This window comes from Camelus ferus, chromosome 1 (genome assembly GCF_009834535.1).
Source record: "Camelus ferus isolate YT-003-E chromosome 1, BCGSAC_Cfer_1.0, whole genome shotgun sequence".
NCBI classification, from domain to species: Eukaryota; Metazoa; Chordata; class Mammalia; order Artiodactyla; family Camelidae; genus Camelus; species Camelus ferus.
Window position 1 is genome coordinate 56,116,383 of NC_045696.1, and position 19,283 is coordinate 56,135,665.

The following is a 19,283-nucleotide window of genomic DNA, read 5'->3' on the forward strand; positions in this document are numbered from 1 at the left end:
AGAGTCTGACTTTTCTCTCTTCTTCTTTTACCCCATTTATTGGGGGGAGTGTTTCCTAAAACAAGCACAGATTGTTATGGACTCTAGCAAGTATACCAAGTCCAGAGTAGTGTCTGTGTCTGTGTCCAAATGTTTGGCTGGGCAGTTGGGTCTGAAGGTAGGTCCGTTTCTGTCACAGACCTGCCATCCAGCTCCTCTGGAAATCCTTTCTGAAAATGGTCTATCAAAGCCATTCCCTTTAGGAATTATGCTGCCAAATACTTTCAGACTTCTTTCAAATCTTAATTTGTTCTCCAAAGCTCATTATGAAAAGTGAAACTGAATTTGATTTGGTTTGAGTATATTTCCTTTCTCAAGAACTCTGATACAACCAGAGGTCTGAGAAACCCTTCTGTGGCTTAAGAGCTTAGCTGAACAGTGAGTAAAAACGGAGATGGCTCACAGTTGCCTTTCTGGGTATTGGTGCACGTCAGCAGGCAGTACGACTCTCTTGGAGAATCACACACACTTGGTTAAGAAGCAGGACAGGGTGCTGGGACCCGCCTGAGGGCTGGCTGCCAAGAGACTTCACTTCCCAATCACCTGGAAGCCGAGCCCCCCTAACATGACCTAAGGTGGCAATGAGGAGGGTGAAGGGAGGTTGCGCACAACCTGGGGATCAGCTCTGCAGCCCTGCAGTTACCAGCTAACCTTGGAAGGTGTGTGAGGAAGGAAGGACCGGAGGGAGGGAGGGAGGGAGGGAGGCGGGAAAGGTGGCCATCACTCAAGTGATCTTTAAATGTAAAGTACAACTGATTGTGCCTTAAAGATTCATAAGTCAAGTAATGGCCCATAAGCACCAAGGTGACTAAGGTTCATTTTAGAGTATATAAGGCCCACATAGACGTCAACCTTAAAGTATAAAGCAAACTAGTCGGGAGAATCTAGTCCCTCACTGCCAACGGAATCCTTCAGTCCTTCTGCTTTCCAAGGAATATTGCTTTTTCTTCAAAAACAGAGACTGGGTCTTACACTGTTCACTGATTAGACAAAGGAAACAAAAACAAAAATTCTTAACTGGGTGTAGGGGAAACTCACTCTTCTCATGCTTCAGCCAGTCAATTTTGATACTGTGGACAAAGGGAAAAAACAAAAACAAAAAAAGGCAGTACTGAATCTATGTATATAACATATATACACACATCTATATAATCAATTTTCCTATAAAGTCAGCAGGTACAAGTGACTGTATCATTTTGATGTGTAGCTTTTAATATTCCTACCATCTAAAATCATAATGGCCTCTCTGACATGCATCAATAAATAAAATTTAAAAAGCATGAGGTTAAAAAAAGCTGAAATTAAATACAGATTCTAGATTTGGATTTAAAATTAGAACTATGTGCAGAATGTGACAATTTCTGCAAACTCAATTTGCAATTAAAAATATGAAAAATAAGCCAGTAGACTGTTACAGTTCACATTATTTAACTATAATGTCCTCTCAAGTGTATCTTTCGGAGGGAAGCAACTTTAGAAAAAAATCTGGACAAATTCATTCACAGTGGTGAGATCTGCCCCTGGCCTGTCCCCTTCCTCCAGGTTCATCGGCTTTTAACCCCTGCAGCCACAGTGGCCGATCAACACCCTTTCCCGTCTTCTCCTAGGTCACTAGTTCAAAATTGTACTAAGATTTACAGAGAACCTTTGGTCAGGCAAACAAAGATCCACGCACAGAGCACACTTGCTCCTTCTCTGACAGCTTCCTAGGGGAGTTTCTTCACCACCAGCACTGATTAAGAGCAGAACAAAACCTTAACAACTCAATTAAGAATCTCCCCCTTATAGTTTCAAACTTTGTTGACCTCCCGGGTTACAAATGAGACACATTTCCTTTTTTGTCTGCCACACCTGCCACCAACATGCCAAAGGCAAGTCTTCAAACACCCGAGGATATGGATTAATTTTTACAAGTGACATTTAAGTCCCCATTGAGTTACACCTGCTAAGCTCCCAACCAATTTCAAGCTGTGCACTATGCCAAAGTCTTATACTTGACTTTAAAAGAAAACAAAGTTCAAAAAAACTTCAGCACAGAACAAAGTTTTCTTTTGTGGAAGGGGCATGAGGCAGGAGTTCTGTTTTTAAAGTATACAACAGCAGATTTCTGATAGAAAAAGATTGTCGTGGGAGAGAGATTGTGTGTTCTAGTGCTCCGCTTTCCCCTCCCCACAACCCCTCCCGCCCCCTGGATCTCCCTCAAAGTGAGAATACAATGAAACCGGTTTGTATTTATAGATATTTTACAAGGTTAAATAATAACAACAATAATAATAAAAAAAACTGAACACTAAAATGAACAGGTTTTTTTTTTTTCTCTTTTTAATTTTCTTTCCAAACGTGACCAGTGTTGCTGAGCGACACTCAAGTAACTGGTGGTTTTTCCTGTGCAGCTGGCTGCTCGGGACTGTTCAGGTGGAGTTGGAAGCTGATGCGGAAGCGGCATTATTGGTCTGTCCACGGTCTCCAGCATTTGCATCTGCAAATCAAAGCCCCAAGAGAGAGCATGAGCAATGCTGTCACACCCCAGAGAGAAAAGTATACTGCCTCAACCGCACTGTGAGCTGTGTCTGGAATGTTGTTTTAAATCTGGCCAATACTATGAAGTCTGAATTTCTTTCTGCTTAGAGTTAAGTCTGTGCCTTGGCCTGGTCTTGGTGTAGGGAAGGTAGTGTCTTTGAGTTAAGTTACAGACTCTGAGACCATGTCTGCCAGAGCTCTTGCCACAGCTGGGATTAGCAAAGCATGAATACTCAGCTGGAGTCTAGCTCACTTTAAAATAAATGAACAGTGCACAGCTGGGAAGACTTGCTAGACATTCTGAATGGTGTTATACTGTGCCATCTGCTTAAGTGGGTGAATGAGTGGAGGCAATGGAAGTAATATGGGTCACTGTTGATAGGCAGAAGCACTAAGTGTAAATCAAACTCAGATGCTTGCTAAGTACAGTCCCTCTTCATTATTCATAGAAATGGAAGACAACCAGCAAAAAAGAAACAGCCCTTGTAGTACCAATTCTCTTATTCAAGTCAATAAAGCACCTTATAGTCAAATGTCTTCACATTGAGCTTACTTTGCCTAATCCTTTGGAAATACTTCTAACTTTACAACTTTAACCTCCCCCTAACCCTTAAGGTTCATTATTATTTCACAGCATCCATTAAAGTTTTAACAGGCATTTAACTGTTTCCAGACTGGCTCTCCATCTCGGATGGACTCCATCTTGGCCACAGACTCCTGTTTCAGTGGCTGGTCAAGTTGCATCCCTGTCATTCCACACATGACTGGGAATATTCTGTTAGGCAATTTTCTCTCAAACACTTCACACTAAGTCCTGAGCAGGAAGAGGTGTCTTGACTGAGAAGGGCAACTTCCAAGAGCCATCGCCCTAGAAGTCATTATCACCTTTGGCCATCAAGGCTGGTGATACCAAGAAACAGATCCAGAGTCTTGTTTCTCTAGAGACTGAAGCTCTCCTGCATCCTATGATGAGTAGAGTAAATAAATGTCATGGATGAATACAACATTTGGTCCCTGGATCTTTCTACTCTGAATTTTTTAATTGAGCAAGAAACAAAGACCCCCAAGGACACACAGCAACTCTAGCTCAAGGAACTCTTAAGGACTAGCTATTCATATTCAGTTTATCATTTTGATAGCCGCTCTTTAAAAACAGTGCTTCCTTTCTAAATTCCTGATTGTTCCTCAAAACAATCTGCCTTTATATACATTTAACTCAGCCTTTGGGGGAAGAAATGTTTGTATCTCTTAATATCAGTGGTGGTGCTTAGTTCATTTAATTTCCTTCACAACACCTATAGCTGCTTCTAATCCTGTTTTCACGCAAATGACTGCAGACATTATGGCATCAGGGTCCATGCATTAGGCTCATGCTGCCCATGACAGTGCATCACGTGAACCTACTTGGCCTGGCACATGGACAGGTGACAAGAGAGGGTATATGCTATATAGCATAGAACCTAGTCTTCAAAGGCAGGTAAACAGCCTTTTGCAATAATCAGTAAGTGACTATATCTGATACTTCATTCTTAACTCCTGGTTTTTCTTGGATATGCCCTGCTTAGCAGGAGTTTTACCCTCAATGATCATCCAAATTCTGTGCATCAGTAACCTAACATCAATTCCTGTCCAGGCCACAGGTTCCTTTAAGGTTTTCTCCAGAAAAATGTTCACTTTCATAATCCAGGCAGAGGTTGCATTAAAAACAACACTCCTGAGAAAGCCTGGAAGGCACAGAGATATTTCAGAATTAAAACGCTCCTCACAAACCCATGCTTACTGTACCATTCCCCGTGCTTTGGATGACACTCCGCCTATGCGCGATCATCATCCAACAGCACTTCTCTCTCATTTCAACACATGAGGATGACAGATGCATTCTGGTCTTCCTCAGGACAGAGGGATCACCCATCATCAGGAATTCATGAGCACACACACCAGCGCCGTTAGCAGCTCTGGCCATGGTAGTCATTAGCTATCGGCCAACACCCACCAAGGCTCAGCTACATGGCCAGCCAACCAGCCCATTTTATCAATCTACTCTTTGGCAACATCCTATTTAGCTACTAATCTGCAGATGTCTCTCACTGGCTACCTACCTGTGAGCTTATGACATCCCCAAAACTTGTCTCCCCTTCCTTGGATAAACTGAAAGCTGTTTGTATGATCATAATAAAAAGCACAAGCCTTTTAAATGGGCATGTAACCAAAAACAAATTCACCTTCCCACTAAAATTTGAAAAGACATTCATACTCCTCAGATTTGTAATTTAATGATCTCTTATTATTCTTTGAATTATTTCCAAATCACCTGATGAGTAAAATTTTAACAGCTAATTATTTTGATCACAAATATCCTTGATATCTAAAGTCACAGCACTAGACTCACTCATCAAAAAAACCCCAAAACCCTTTGCCTAGTGAACTCCACTTGAAGTCAAATTATACATGTGCTTGCTGAGAAAAAGAACAGAGTTCTCTGTTTTTCAGAGGGAGACAAAGCACAGGGATGAGAAAAGCAAAACAAACAAAGTGAGCTTTCATAAACTTAATAGTGGCTCCAACAGACTATCTGGTTTTCTAACTGAATAAAGCTCTTCTTGGTACATGCTTATTTAGATCCCATTGTCAAGTCTATACATTTATTTTACAGAGTTGAATCTGAATTAATATGGGCTCTCTATAATAAAAATGTTCGTTAATTTAAAATTCTGATTAATTGTCACTGGACTTAGATGTTTACTGTACTTTCTATAACTTTTCTTCCAAACATTTAAAAAGTAACTCTTTAAAAGCAGCAAAGTTCATTTTGCTTCCCCTCCATTCCCTTCCCTTTATATACGTACTGGTAAAAGTGATGCGACCTGGTATTACGATTGAAAGGTAGGCTCAGATCTGTTTTCTTTTTCCCCCACAAAGGATCCAACCATGAATAATCAAAGACTAATTAATTGTCCAGTCTCTTCTTTTCAGTCTTGAGATGCTCTTCTGAAGTTCACATTGACATATCTTCCTTAAATCTAATCCAATTCCACAAACATTATTGAGTATAAAATCTAGTTGTACAACTTAATACAAGTTATTTAACCTCTCTACTCTACCTTCAATTTCCTCATCTGTAAAACAGTCATAATACCACCCATCCATGAGATAAGGCCTATGAAGTGCTTAGTAACTGTCCAATAGATGGAAAGGTGAAGGAGAAATACATCAATGCACAGTTCAGCATGATCACAATAACCACCAACACCACAGGTGAGTCATTTAGTCCACACAGCAACCCCAAGAAAGAGATACAATTATTGCATTCATTTTGCAAATGGGAAAATGGAGGCACAAAGAGATGAGGCAATGTGTCCAAGGTCACAGAGCTAACAAGTGGGAGAGCTGAGTGCACAGAGAACAGAGGAATGATGACCTTTATGGGTGGCAGGAGACAAGCAGAAGAGATTTCCTAGCAAAGGGAGAATAGAGGGCTTTCTTTCAGACCTAACCCCTACACAGTCCAATGTGATTTCTTGAAGCCTATTTCTATTAACTAAAGGGTTACTACATTAAAACAGGTCCGTGAATTTAAATTAAGAGTGTAGTTATCTTATTACCTAATTTTCAAACAGTCTGTATGGGGTATATAGAGACAAAAGCGTTTTGGAAACAACTAAAGAGCTGGTATTTCACCAAATTCCAACTTCCTAGAAACCAATGCCCATTACTCACCTTCTGATACTGCTATACAATAAACACACCAAACAGCAAACATACCAACTAGGGATGGACTTGAGGGAGGATGGGGAGAATAATCAGCTTTGGGGGAGGAAGGTATAAGATCATTCTTTTACATTGTGGTAGCCACCTTCCAAGATGGCCTCAATGAGTCATGTCTTTTGAATCCATGCCCTTGTGTAGTCCCTTCCCTCAGTAAACAGGGCTGACCTGTGTAACCAACAGGATATTGCAGAAATAATGGTGTATGACTTTCAAAGTTACGACATGAAAAGACACTGGCTTTCACATCCTCCTCCTCTGATCACTTGGTCTAGGGGAAGCCAGATGCCACAATGTGAGATACTCAAGTAGCACCAGGGAGAGGTCCACATTGTAAGAGGCTGGGCCTCCGCACACAGCCAGCACAGACTCACCGACCCCTTGAAGCAGATTTTCCAGCACCAGGCAACAAGCCTGCCAGACACTTTGACTGCAACCTCATGAGAAACCCTGACCCAGGATTATACGCTTCTGATTGTCTGACACACAGAAACAGCGTGAGATAATAAATGTTTACTCTTGAGCTGCTAAATTTTGGGGCATCCTGATATGCAGCAATAGATAACTAATATACACATATATGTCAAATAACTTAAACGCTAGTTAGGGTTTGTATTCACAAGCCCATCAGAGCACTGCTGACCAGTCCCTCTACAAAGGGCCTTGGTATGCTCCTAATAAACCGTACAGGACAAGGAAGACTGCATCAGATGTTCAACTGTTTTTCCTTAATGCCGAGAAGAGTCTATAATTCTGTGGTTTTTGGATAAGGCAAAGGGAATCTGTGCATGTATTGAGACCAATTTTATTCTGTGTGACTTCAGTGGTAAAAATGCCCCGCTGGGTAATCCCACAGTGACACTAAGGGTGAAATTCTAAGGTATTAGGTTCCCAAATAAAGTCCATCAGGCTGTGATTTTTGTCATAAATTTTTATGTGCAAAATTCTGTATCTGATACACATATATTTTCTAGGAGAGGTTCCACAGTTTTATTTTCAGATTCTCAGAGTTGCTAGATAATCGAATCATGAGTTTGATGGGCAGCTGTCTCAGTACTGAGGAAACAGCCCCATGAAGTTGCTCAGGTGGTAAACCTCAAGTTCTCATCTTAATTCCTCACTCCCCCACCCCTGCCAGTACATCAGCAAGTCCTGTCCATTCTCCCTCCAAATGTATCTGTTCAAATGTGCAAATGGGAGAGAAAGGAGAGTGAATGCAAGGTCCCACATTTATAATCTGTCACCAAAGGGTTTAAATAAAAAAAGCAGAAAACAAGGTGAGGAGGAAAGGACAGGGAATACACAAAGGAGCTGGGGTTCCAAAGGCTCTGCCACCACGCACTCGTGCTGCAGACAATGGGTCTATAAAAGCTAGAACTTTCCAATGGACACAAGTGTTCACTGGCCCAGCAGCAACAGTGGAAATGTTCTGTGTACTCTCTAATGGGATGGCTGCTAGCTATATATGGTTATTTAAATTTAATTTCAATTAAATAAAAATAAACATTTAGTTCCTTATTTACCTTTAACACGTTTTCAGATTCTTGAAAGCTATAAAATCATTATTGGTATATTCGTAAAAGAGCATATTTCAGATATATTAAATCCTTTTTGTGTGTTGCATGTACTTCACGAGTATATCTGGGAACTTTAGGTATACTTTTATTCCCTTATTTCCTTTATTATGCTCTCCCAAGCCTATTTTATTATTTCTATTCACCAGCTCTCCTCTTTTTATAAGTGAGAAACGTCTCATGACAGGTCAACTCATCTAAAAGACACAGTTGTGGCAGCCTGGGCTACGTGGTTTGTAACATGCAGCTAACTCAGGATGTTCCTATTCAAGCTGTTCCAAGTGGAAATGCCTCTACTATAAAACTATGTCTCAGACATTCATGTTATTAACTGACACATGAACAAGACCATTACTCACAGAGAATTAAAGGCATACCCTAAGCTTATACGTAAAACTGAAATGAGTGTACCCTAAATGAAATTAATATGTCACTAGTAAGGAAAAGGATTCAATTTTCGTTTTTCTCTTTATAATGCCTACTAGCATTTTGACTATTTTGTGTGTCATAATGAGGGAGAGGAAGGGGGAAAGGGGGAAAGGGAACATTCCTCAGCAAAGTATCATCAACTCTCTTGTCATATTATTCCAAGGAAAGGGTGGTGGCACAAAAACCATGGTGGTTTCAGTCATTCAAAAAGTAGAACTGAAATTCAGATGCCAGTGAGACAATCAATCCACCAACAAACCTGGAAGGCTTGTCGACAAGACTGTTTATACTTTATCTGCCAGTGGCAGAGAGGTCTTTGCTGCTGTGAGCTCAGGGCCAGAGCATATTTTAATGAAGAGGTTTGGTTGTTCAGGGTAGGAAACTGAAGGCCATGGGGAACTGGGATATATTTTCAACTGTTAAGTTAGAAGACTTAATTTAGGAATAAAGAATAAGACAAGGCTCATGAATATGAACACTAAGGAACTGAGGAACAGTTGAAGAATACCTGGAAGAATGTCTGATACCACATTCATCAACTTAATCAAGAAGATTTTACATTACTTTTGGAGGAATGGGAAAAAACTGAAGTAAAATTTTTGACTTAATAGGAGAGAACATGTTTTGCATAAAAAGAAGCAATTTCCTATAAGTGATACTTAGCACTGCTCTGGTGAAAATAATGACTAAGCTGGTTTGACTTTAGGTATCTATATGTAAACTTATTTAAGTGAACTTGAAATCCTGACACAGGGTAGATACAATCTCATTAGTGTCAGTGAATGTGTCAAAGTGGAATATGTGGATGAAAGTCTATACTTCAAACACAAGCCAATAGAAAGAGACAGGTATAACACTGTTCCTAAAAAAGACACCCACTCACCTTCCTCAACTACTAAGTTGGTAATACCTAAAAGTACATACATGTGCATATGCACTCTGCACCTCCCCGATCCCCACTCCGGGCTGGCTAGTGCTGAAGTAATGGAGAAATGAAAAAATTGCCAGTGGGCGTGTAAACTGGGACAAGGTTTCTGCAAGGCAATTTGACAATATGTATATAAAAGTTAAAAATTCCTTACACCTTTTGACTTGGCAATTCTTCTAAAAACCATGGCACAACCCAAATGTCCAGGAATAAGGAATAAGTTGGAATTACGGTACAGGCTTAAAATACTAGTTGAATATTATACAGTCATATATTCCATCCCCTAAACAGCAAAAGTTCATTTAAAAAAAAAAAGCATACCTCTCTGTCCCTTTCTCTCTCTCTCTATATATATAGACATAACTACTTAAGAATATAAAATAGTGTTATCTTTGATTTTCTTTGCAAATAAGAATATGGGAGATTTTTATTTCCTAAAATAACTACATATTACGTTTTTAGTAGAGAAAAATCCTTGGCTTTTTAAAAAGCTATATATATTTTTATGAAATTGCACATCCATTTGGTTTAAGATAAAGAGAAAATAGACAGGAAGGAGTTGGGAAGAGGAACACCTTGGGGGCATATACTGCAGATTCTATCACTAGACAAGGTATGAATGCAGCTCTCCCAATGCACACTGTAGAAGTGGGTGAGAGGCAAAGGATAATCACACTTGGGGAGGGGATGAAGGGATGGTAACTTATTTTAGAGAAGTATTTGATACACCAACTTAATTTAACTTTTTATCTTTCAAAAATCAATGGAAACAAACAATGGGAGAAATTATTCTGGGTTTAATTCTGCCCAGCTAGAAAAAATTGGCTGATGACATAGGTGACAAGGATTCTGGGGTAAAAATAACTGAAATAGTAAGAAAAAGGGATTACTAGCCCTGGCTAGATCTGAACCATGACTTGAGCAAAATGTATTTCAAAAAGTTCAGAGAACAAATAGGTATAGTTCTGTGGTAAGAGTCTTCAAAAGAGGCTAATAACTGACAAGAAGTAGAAAACAATAAAAAACGGGATTCTGACCAAGCAATTGAACAGAATCTTAACACAAAGTAAAAGAAACAAAGAAACCAACTAAAAGGGTTTTCCTTGATGAGCTCATAATTTAAAAACATACAACTTTAAGAAGGGCATATATCCAAGGAAGAATAGAAAATAAGAACAGGCCAGATTCTGCTTAAATGAGGTAACAGCAAAAGGTTTTCAAAGCAAGATTAAGAAAAGTTAAGCCCCCTGACCAGGTAAAAAGAGAGAAGACAGACCTTGTCCAACTCTTATCATGATTCCCTTTTCTGTTAGAAGGGTTTTCAACCTGGAAAGGATATAACAAAAATCCTAATAAACAAAATGCAGCCCATGGAAGGTGAGGGCAATCTACACATTTTAAATGGCTTTATTTTTTTGTTTTTAAATCTTTTTTTTTTTTTTTAAGACAGAGGTACTGGCGGTTGAACCCAGAATCTTGTACATGCTAAGCATGAGCTTTTACCACTGAGCTATACTCACCCCCCTTAAATAGCTTTAAATCCAGAATCTATAGTCCAATAAATACATTCTAAAATGGATCACAAAAATTCAGAGTTTACAAATACTTAGGCAGTAGAAATTTCCCTAAGTCTCACACACACACACACACAAATATTTAATTTCTACCTTTGATACAGCTATTTTTTTGATGGGAAAAACCTGTGTTTTCTTGACAAGAGCAAAGCATTTTACAAAGTTTTTCATAACATTATTATATAAAACGAGTACCGTAAGGTTGGTCTGTAGCTAAGCAAACAACAAGAAGGGTAACCAGTCATTCAGAGACCATCAAAAGAATAATCCCTACTAAGCCTTGCCTAGTCCCATTTAACTTATTTTATCAGTAACTCTGGTAAAGGCAAAAAAAAAAAAAAAAAAAAACCTCTAGTTGGTCCTGCCTTGTCCTGTTTGATATATTTTATTAGTTGCTTGGATTTAGGCAAAAAAATTTGTGTTTATAAAATGTGCAGGTGATAGATAATTGTACCTAACATCCTGACACTTTAGAACATATTCCAAATTAGGATTTAAAATCCTCATTAGTATGGAGGGCATGTTAGCCATCGTTAAAGTTTAAAGGACTTTTGCATGTAAAAACTGGGTTGGCTCTATATAACCCCAGGGTAGGAACACTGAGTGGAACAGGTATGGGGGACAAATTTCTAACATAGTGATACAAAGATAGTAACTGGAATATTCAGTAACAAGTTCCAAGTTACATAAGCATGGGACACTAGTTCTCAGTGGACGATAAGAAAGGTGAAATGAAATCAAAGTAATAATTAATTCATTTGTGTTCTTCTTCTTCTTATTTTTTAGATTCCTCATTAAAAGATGCCATATGGCATTTTTCTTTCTCTTTCTGGCCCACTTCACTCAGAATGACAATCTTCAGGTCCATCCATATTGCTGCAAATGGCATTATTTTATTCTTTTTTATGGCTGAGTAGTGTTCCATTGTATATATGTACCACATCTTCTTTATCCAGTCATCTGTTGATGGACATTGGGTTGTTTCCATTTCTTGGCTATTGTAAATAGTGCTGCTATGAACAATGGGTGCATGTGTCTTTCTGAATTTTATTTTTCACTGGATATAAGCCCAGGAGTGGAATTGCTGGATCACATGGTAAGTCTATTTTCAGTTTTTTAAGGAACCTCCATACTGTCCTCCATAGTGGCTGCACCAATCTACACTCCCACCAACAGTGTAGGAGGGTCCCCTTTTCTCCGCATCCACTCCAGCATCTATCATTTGTAGACTTTTCAATGATGGCCAGTCTGGCTGGTGTTAGATGGTATCTCATTGTAGTTTTGATCTGCATCTCTTTGACAATTAGCCATACTGAGTATTTTTTTATGTGCCTATTGGCCATTTGTGTCTTCATTGGAGAATTGCTTGTTTAGGTCTTCTGCCCATTTTTGGATTGCGTTGCTTTTTTCTTTGATATTAAGGTCTATGAGCTGTTTGTATATTTTAGAAATTAGTCCCCTGTCAGTCGCATCATTTACAAATATTTTCTCCCATTCTGTAGGTTGTCTTTTCATTTTGTTGACGGTATCCTTAGCTGTGCAAAAGCTTTTAAGTTTAATTAGATCTCATTTGTTTATTTTTGCTTTTATTTCCAATACTCCAGGAGCTGGTCCAAAAATATATATTGGTGTAACGTATGTTCGTGAGTGTTTTGCCTGTTTTCCTCTAGGAGTTTTACAGTATCTGGTCTTACTAATTATTATTTTGATTCCCTGAATATGTGTAAGTACATTTGACTGTCCTTGATGATTAGATTATCGCATTCCGTTGATTCTTATTTTGTAGTTGGCTTCATTCCTTTGATAACACTGTAAGTTTAAAAAGCTAAAGATCTAATCTGTTCTTAGAAACAGTAATTAGCACATATATATAAACTTAAAAAAATGTGCAGTATACTGTATATACGTATTTACACGCAATATAATGTATATATGCAAACTATAATAATTCTACATTCTACCTAGTAAAACTGAAAAAGGAAAAAAAAAAGTGAAATGAAATCAGTGGTTTTCAAATTTGTTTTAATAGCAGAACCACTGCACTGAAAGAAACCTTATCCAAAAGACTAACATACAAAATAGAATACTGCTCTAGCTAAAATTCCCAATCACATGTCACACTTAACTCATTTGGCACTGGACCAGATGATCTCTAAAGGGGTTCCCATTTGATTAGTAAGACTATAATTTCTCAAGATTTATTAGTCTAGATGGTCCAGATGAATGGTCTTCCAAATGGAATGAATGAGAAGATCTGTTGTGGGTATGGAGAAAAACCAGATACAAATATTGAAATAAGAAATTATACTTTAGGGACCAAGAGTAGTATGTGTACTTCTCTGGAGTTTCTCATGTCACTCTGAGCCATGCTCAATTATAATGCCCCCAGATACTGAGGTATTTTAAAAACAATTTTTAAAAATGAGAAGTTTTTGAGAAAAACAAACAAAAAAAATCAACATCCATACCTACTAATTTAACGTAACTGTTTTAATTGTTGTGTATTTCTATCTAGTTCCTATCTATATGCAAACACAAGTTTTGGCACAAATGCCAACATGCTACACAAAATTTTTAGATTTTTCTCCACATAAATTAAGATGAATATTTCCACAAATGTTAAGTTTCATAATAATTATTTTTTATGGTTACATAAAAATGGAGATTTTATAATGTATTGAAACACTTCCTACTATTGACCATTCAGATCTTATTGGCACTCCTTTTGTTATTATGTAATTATTCCTATTCATATCTCTGTACATGTAGCTTTCTCCCTTCTATTAGATGTATCCTGAAGTTAAGATCTCTAACCTGGGATTAGTGACTATGAAAGTATGAACTGTTCTGATGGCTTTTGTTATACACAGTTAACAATTCCAACAGGTCTTTATCAATTCGCCTATGGTCACTGCCTGAACTGTGAATACAACACATGGAAAGAGCAGTTGAAACATTTGCAAAAATAGTTTTCTCAGTATTAATGTCATCAAACTGACAGAAACACTATCTTCACCATTTTCAAGAAAAGTGAGAAAAAAATCTATTATTGTGGTATTTTACTGTACCAGTCAAAGTTCTTCTGGAGAGCCTAGAGAATAACAACTATCTATATACTCCCAAAATAATCTCACCTTTAGACCACAGAATAATAACCTTTAGGCCACAATCTGGATAAGAAAAGGTCTATTTTCTTTGCTTTTCCAGAAGTAGCAATATAGATGATAAATTGAGATTTCTGCCTACAATGTATTTAAAATTCAGGTAGATCTAAATATCTGAATGCCATTAATAGCTTTGGCTATCAACAGAAATTAACTAAAATCCAAAGCTTATTTCATGATCATGTAGTCAGCATGATCATAGTTGATGGCCACGTCATCATTCTACTCTGTTCTGCTTTTACCCCATCTACTTCAGGATTTAGCTTTGCTCCTGGATCAATATAAATGTTGCAAAATTCCTTTCTTATTTAAGCCAGCTATAAAGTTCATGAAAGCTTCTGAGGCAGTCATCTAGGGGTCTCTGTATTCTGATCTTGCTCAAGACACAATGTGTGACAGACCCTGAACTTCAATGGTGCTGAGTATCAGCGGAAATGGTATTTTAACAGATCAGAAGATAATTTCAGGGTTAGGCTCTCTTCTGAATTTGGACCTTAGTGATCCAAAACCATTTACAGAGGACTAGGAGGCACAGTCTCAGGGTAATGAACTAAGTATTCTGCTTCTTGTTGATATGATTGCCATAAACTAAAAGTGGCTCCAGCTCTAAAATACTATTTTGATGTATTACATTCCCCATTAAATCAACTAAGTAAGCCAGTTATTTGGTTAGAGGCACATACTGCAAATTAATTCACCCAAAGGCATTTGGGTTATATTATTGCGGTGCTGCAGCTAGCAGGGGTGATTAGAAATTTCTGATTTTGAAAATTTTGTATTTGAAAAACTTCCAGGTTCAGACCTTTAAGGTCTGAGGTTTGGTAGCCTGAGTTTGCTTCTTTGCACCTTGGAGCAGACTCAAAAATGCTTTGTGAGAAAAGCTCCACCCATGTCTGCACACGTTCGTTCCCTCACTGCCTGGGTGGAGAGATGCGGTGAAGAGAGTCATAGGTTCGTTCCTCTTTTTATAATACGACGGATGTCAACGCTGCCTTCCACATAGCTGGTTTTTAACACTTCTGTCCTTACTTGGTAAAAACAATAATAAAAATAGTGTAGCAGTTTTCCTTCACTGAAGGTCTGCGGTATGACTGAAGTGCTAAGCACTTTGTACATATTATATCTTACTTCTCACAACTCTATGTAGTAGGTATTTACTATTCCTGTTTTACAGATGAAGAAACTGAAGCTAAGAAAGGTAACAAAGAGCATGTATATTTTAAAGTTTTACTAAAGAATACAACTTACACTGCCAAATTCTTATTTTAAATATGCATATATATATTTACTTAAACACAGGCAGCTGTCAATTCCTTGACCTAAAGGGGTGTTTCCTGAAGCATGTTTGGTGACATTACTTGGCTCTCACAACTTTGGCCCCAAAGAAAACCATTTTCCTTTAACTATACTGTGGTGTTATGCCTTTGGCTTACACTGAAGGGCACTTAAAGTATCCATATGAAACTCACTATGACATTTATTACTGAAATGACGACGAGAACTTCATTTACTCTCTCCCAGTACCAAATCTAAGGCCCTAAGGGAGAAATACTTCCCAAACAGCAGGGCCAGAAACACTTTGCGTCTCCTAAGCCACCAGTGTGCTTTTTATCTAATAATGAACAATAGGAAAATTTCAACAGATATCATTTCTTTATTTACTGTAGTCACTAGGAAGCTGAGAGCAGTATCTGAAATCCTCTTTGGTAACTATTAAGATACTCAAGGTATGCATTTCTGTAAGCTGATTGTAGCTCTGCCTTCAAGCATACCTCTATTAAATTCCTCACACCCTGATTCACTTCAACATTGAATTAAACTCTGAGGATCAAAGTCCAATGCCAAATCTCCATATATATATTGAAATCTGATTTCAATAGCTATTAGAATGTGTAGGTTACAATTAAATATTTTTTGATAACTGCTGTAACCTGTATGTATCAAAGCAACATAAAAATCAGGTTACACTAGGCTCCTACCAGGCAGACAATTTGCCCAAAACCTTATTTGCAATCATTAAACTAGTTTAGTATTTCACATTAAGAAAATCATTTAAAATTACCCAAAATTTATCAATCAAAATTCTCATTTTTATTCATAGTCTAAAATAATTCCTAGAAACTAGCTCAACAAATAACTCTTGTTAGTTCAGGGTTAGGGCCTATTTAATGGTTTGAACAATCAATGTAATCTAACTTGGACTAGTGACTTATTAAGTTTATTAATAGTTCATTTAAGCAATTTTGTCTTCTAAATAAGGTTATAGTTAAAATAACAAAAAAAACCTATTTTTACACGTTAAAAAGTCAAAGCACATTTCAGTACATATTTGATTTGTACTTTATCACTCTGGAGAATATTGTCACTCACTTTATAGATTGAGAACACTATTAAAGTTCAAATGACTTTCTCAAGGTAGCTAATGCTGATGAAACTAGAACTAGAAAAGAGACCCTTCTTTCTTGACTTTTTCTGGAATGAAGATAGGACATGGATTAGAACGAAATGTTTTACATCTTTGTTAACAATACCCTAAAGATGAAGATCGGACAGGAACAAATAACTTTGTGTCAAACGGGATAGATTTTGACCTGACTACTGAATGCTAAGAACTAGTAACGAAAGATTTTATCTCCTGTAGCATAAATGCCCTTGGGCAAAAATGGGTCTGACCCAACTTAGTTCAATGTAATAGATGATGAAATGAAAACAGAATCAGCTCCTGACATCTGCTTTTTGTGGGGGGAAAAAAGGGTTCCGAATTCTGAGCCCAACTGTACTAGCTATTATATGTCTAACTTCATTTTAAACAGCATCCAGCCGTCCTTCGGAGGACCTTCAATTCATTCAAGGGTTTGGTATTTTCAGAATATCTATAATGTAGTGATTCTTGCTAAATCAGGCCCCAACATTAGCTAGCTAAGGGACCACAGCGTACCTGAGCTCTAAACTGGGAGACTGTGTGGGCATTTTTTTTTTTTTTCAATAGATAAGGTTTAGTCATATTCTGATCTAAGTCGTAGTTAAATGTATTTGCATTGCAGTTTTAGCCCTTTCAAATGATCAAATTATATCAACCTATATTTCATACTTTTTGCAAAATTTGCCTATCAGTATATTAATATAATTTACATTCAGAGTGATGGAACTAAAGTGAATTATCTTCAACATTACATTTGTACAGATTGCTTTCTGCTTATTAAGCATCTCATCTGATATATATTAATCAAGAAATTAGATGGAAAGTATGACTTTTAACATAACAACTAAAGTGACATAACATTAGAATGAGATATTGTATACCTTTATTTATGGGGTCCTTCTGTGCTTTTCAGAAATAAAGCAACATATTATTCATAATCTTTTGGCTGTGCTGTGTTTCTGAAACTTGGAAGGTACTAAATGTTCACATTCATCAAATGTGATGATAAAACAGAGGAAAAAAAGCAGAATATGTTTTATAGAAGAGACTTATGTGTTCTTACCTGAGGCTGCTGTGGCATTTGAAGGGGTTGAAGCAGCTGCTTGAATCCGTGCATGAGGAGGAATAAGGATGGTAGCTAGAGGTGGATTACTTGACAGTTCTAGAGAAAAGGCAAGATAAATATATGTTAGAGCCCATTCAACTTAAACTATTTTATTGATAATACAAAACAGATGATAACAGCATTAAAACACCAGTTTAACAACAACAAAAAAAGACATGATAAATTTACAACTGAAAAATCAATCAATGAGCTAGTAATTAACATATAGAGAAAGCCCAGAGAAATGTTGTGATACTTAACAAAGGTGCTATCTGCTAAAAGGCACTATCTTCAGAGAACTGAAGATATCCTCAGGGAAGATACTCGCCAAAAGTTTAGGGGTAAGCATATTAATAAGATATATTTCCATTTTTCATTAACTTTAACATACTGGGTTTCCCTATACTACTCTGACAGTATTTGATTGTAGGGATTGAGGGTGATGGTGTCACAGAAAAGAGAATATAACTGTACTCTGTATGTCTGCATGCACAGACCAGCTTACTCAATGGCAGCTAAGATTTATCCAAACACTAGTGGAAATATCTGTTCAAAGTCTCATTACTTTTATTAAAAATAAGAATGTCTTTATTCAACCCTATTTTGCTTTTTAACTTAGTAAAATTGTTACTTTTTAAGTCTGAAATAGGCTTTTATTTGCACATGGAAATTTTCTGTCAACTGTATACAAACTAGTGTTCTTTGAAGAATCCAGTTCTGTTTATCAGCCTTGAGAAATAATTTTAAGATAATAGCAAAAATGGTGGTAAGCTTGTACATATAAACATCTGGTGTTAACTTTAGTAATGTGACTGTTCTTCCAGTCTGCCTGGGATAAAACCCTGGTTTATTCTTTCGTTCTGGCATTTAACTAGTGAGTGCTCATTTTCACTCTAACAAGTGTCACAATTTGAAGGAATCATTGTAAGACCACACCAGCTACAGGAAGACATATCCTCTGAGTTACAAGCAATTCAGTTATGGCACAGACTAAAAAAAGTTAGGCAATAGTGTTTTCTTTCAAGTAAAATTCACATATATAAAATTAACCATTTTAAAGTGTACAATTTTGTGGCATTTTAGTACATTCATAATGTTGTACAACCATCACCTCCTATCTAGTTTCAAAACATTTTCATCACCTCAAAGGGAAACATTTAGGCAATTACTCCCCTTTCATTCCTCCTTCCAGCCCCTAGCAAGGGATACAGTGTTTTAATGCAGTACTTTAAAAATATTTTCTGGTGCAATGCCTCTGGTAATGTTGATTTATTCAACTTGGTGCCTAAATATCTAAATTTTGTACTAAATCAGATACTAAATGATAACCTGGTAAAAAGAAGTAATATGCTAATGTTTAGATTTATGAAAAATGAATTGGAGGAAAAGCTCTAAACTAAGAGAAGACTATTCATTCTCTTTTCCCCTTAAACGAGAAGACTTAGGTCAGTTCATCAAATAATAATCCTCCCTGGGAAAGACAATCGGAAAACCACTACCCTAATGATCAGGTTCAAAGAGATGCTGTTTTTCCATAATCAGCTTTAGTAGCTGGTCTCACTGAGGAACAAAAAGACCTTACGCAGTTTTACTTCATGTCAGTACAATTTTAACCCACAATCTTATACCAAGGAAAACAAGAGAATCTCATAACTGTGAGGGCTGATGAGTTTATGGTTCTAAGAATAAAAATAGATGCAGGATGTGGGAGTTACTCTTCAGTAACCTAAAAGAAAGGCAGATTTACCATCCCAATTAAGATT

The 19,283-nt window shown here is 37.3% G+C and overlaps 1 protein-coding gene across 4 annotated transcripts in view; it reads right to left on the reverse strand.

The window, feature by feature from the left end:
- Nucleotides 1-2,343: 2,343 nt before the first annotated feature.
- Nucleotides 2,344-19,283, reverse strand: part of GSK3B (glycogen synthase kinase 3 beta) — a 167,563-nt gene continuing 150,623 nt past the window's right edge. For 2 of the 4 annotated variants that reach the window (XM_032479975.1, XM_032479986.1), the window contains 3 exons: nucleotides 17,479-17,577; nucleotides 10,532-10,581; nucleotides 2,344-2,518 (listed from right to left, as the gene is read on the reverse strand). In XM_032479975.1, the coding sequence (XP_032335866.1) occupies nucleotides 10,577-10,581; nucleotides 17,479-17,577 (104 nt within the window). In that variant the 3' untranslated portion in view covers nucleotides 2,344-2,518; nucleotides 10,532-10,576. The remainder of the gene's footprint in view (nucleotides 2,519-10,531; nucleotides 10,582-17,478; nucleotides 17,578-19,283) is intronic. The other 2 variants (XM_006190481.3, XM_006190482.2) reach the window with 1 other exon arrangement.